The sequence below is a fragment of the Eimeria mitis genome, genomic scaffold (assembly GCF_000499745.2).
Source record: "Eimeria mitis Houghton genomic scaffold, Emh_scaff581, whole genome shotgun sequence".
Taxonomy (NCBI): Eukaryota; Apicomplexa; class Conoidasida; order Eucoccidiorida; family Eimeriidae; genus Eimeria; species Eimeria mitis.
In genome coordinates, this window is record NW_013574056.1 from 12,622 (window position 1) to 13,201 (window position 580).

Below are 580 nucleotides of genomic sequence, written 5' to 3' on the forward strand. Positions count from 1 at the left end.
TGGCTCTCATGGATGAGCTCGGCAGCGTCACGCATGTCTTCTCCGATAAGACCGGGACCCTCACCCAAAACCTTATGCAGTTCAGGTGTCTAGGCATCCAAGATAGAGTGTATGGATACGATGAATTCGAGGAAGAGGTACTTTTTAGGGTTTAGGGTTTAGGGTTTAGGGTTTAGGGTTTATGGGTCTCGGTTTCCTTAGGGTCTAGGGTTTAGGGTTTAGGGTTTAGGGTTTCCTTAGTTCGTGCGAAGTGCGTGCGTATAGGGGTTGTAGCTGTTACGGTTGTACGGCTATTGAGTGTTTAGGGTTTAGTAGGGTTTAGGGTTTAGGGTTTAGGGTTTAGGGTTTGTGTGTGATGTGTATCAGAAATCTTTTGTGATATCTGAGAGTTGCAGCGAGTTTGCTCGTTTGCGTTCTCGGGCTCCATCGTTATCTCTGGTTGGTGAAAGTGAATATTTGCGAAGAGGAAAAAAAAAAACTGAAAAAGAAGAACAAGACAAAACTATATGCCCCAATGGTCACGTCAACTTCAACACTAAAAGCTTCTTCTCTGGACTCGCAGCTGCCTCACCAGAACACC

At 45.5% G+C, this 580-nt stretch overlaps 1 protein-coding gene across 1 annotated transcript in view; it reads left to right on the top strand.

Annotated features, from left to right (window-relative positions):
* Positions 1–580, top strand: part of EMH_0016870 (uncharacterized protein) — a gene marked incomplete at both ends in the record, with an annotated part of 6,814 nt that overhangs the window by 4,842 nt on the left and 1,392 nt on the right. Inside the window, 2 exons of the mRNA XM_013500756.1 lie at positions 1–137; positions 367–578. Coding sequence (XP_013356210.1) covers positions 1–137; positions 367–578 — 349 coding nt within the window. The remainder of the gene's footprint in view (positions 138–366; positions 579–580) is intronic.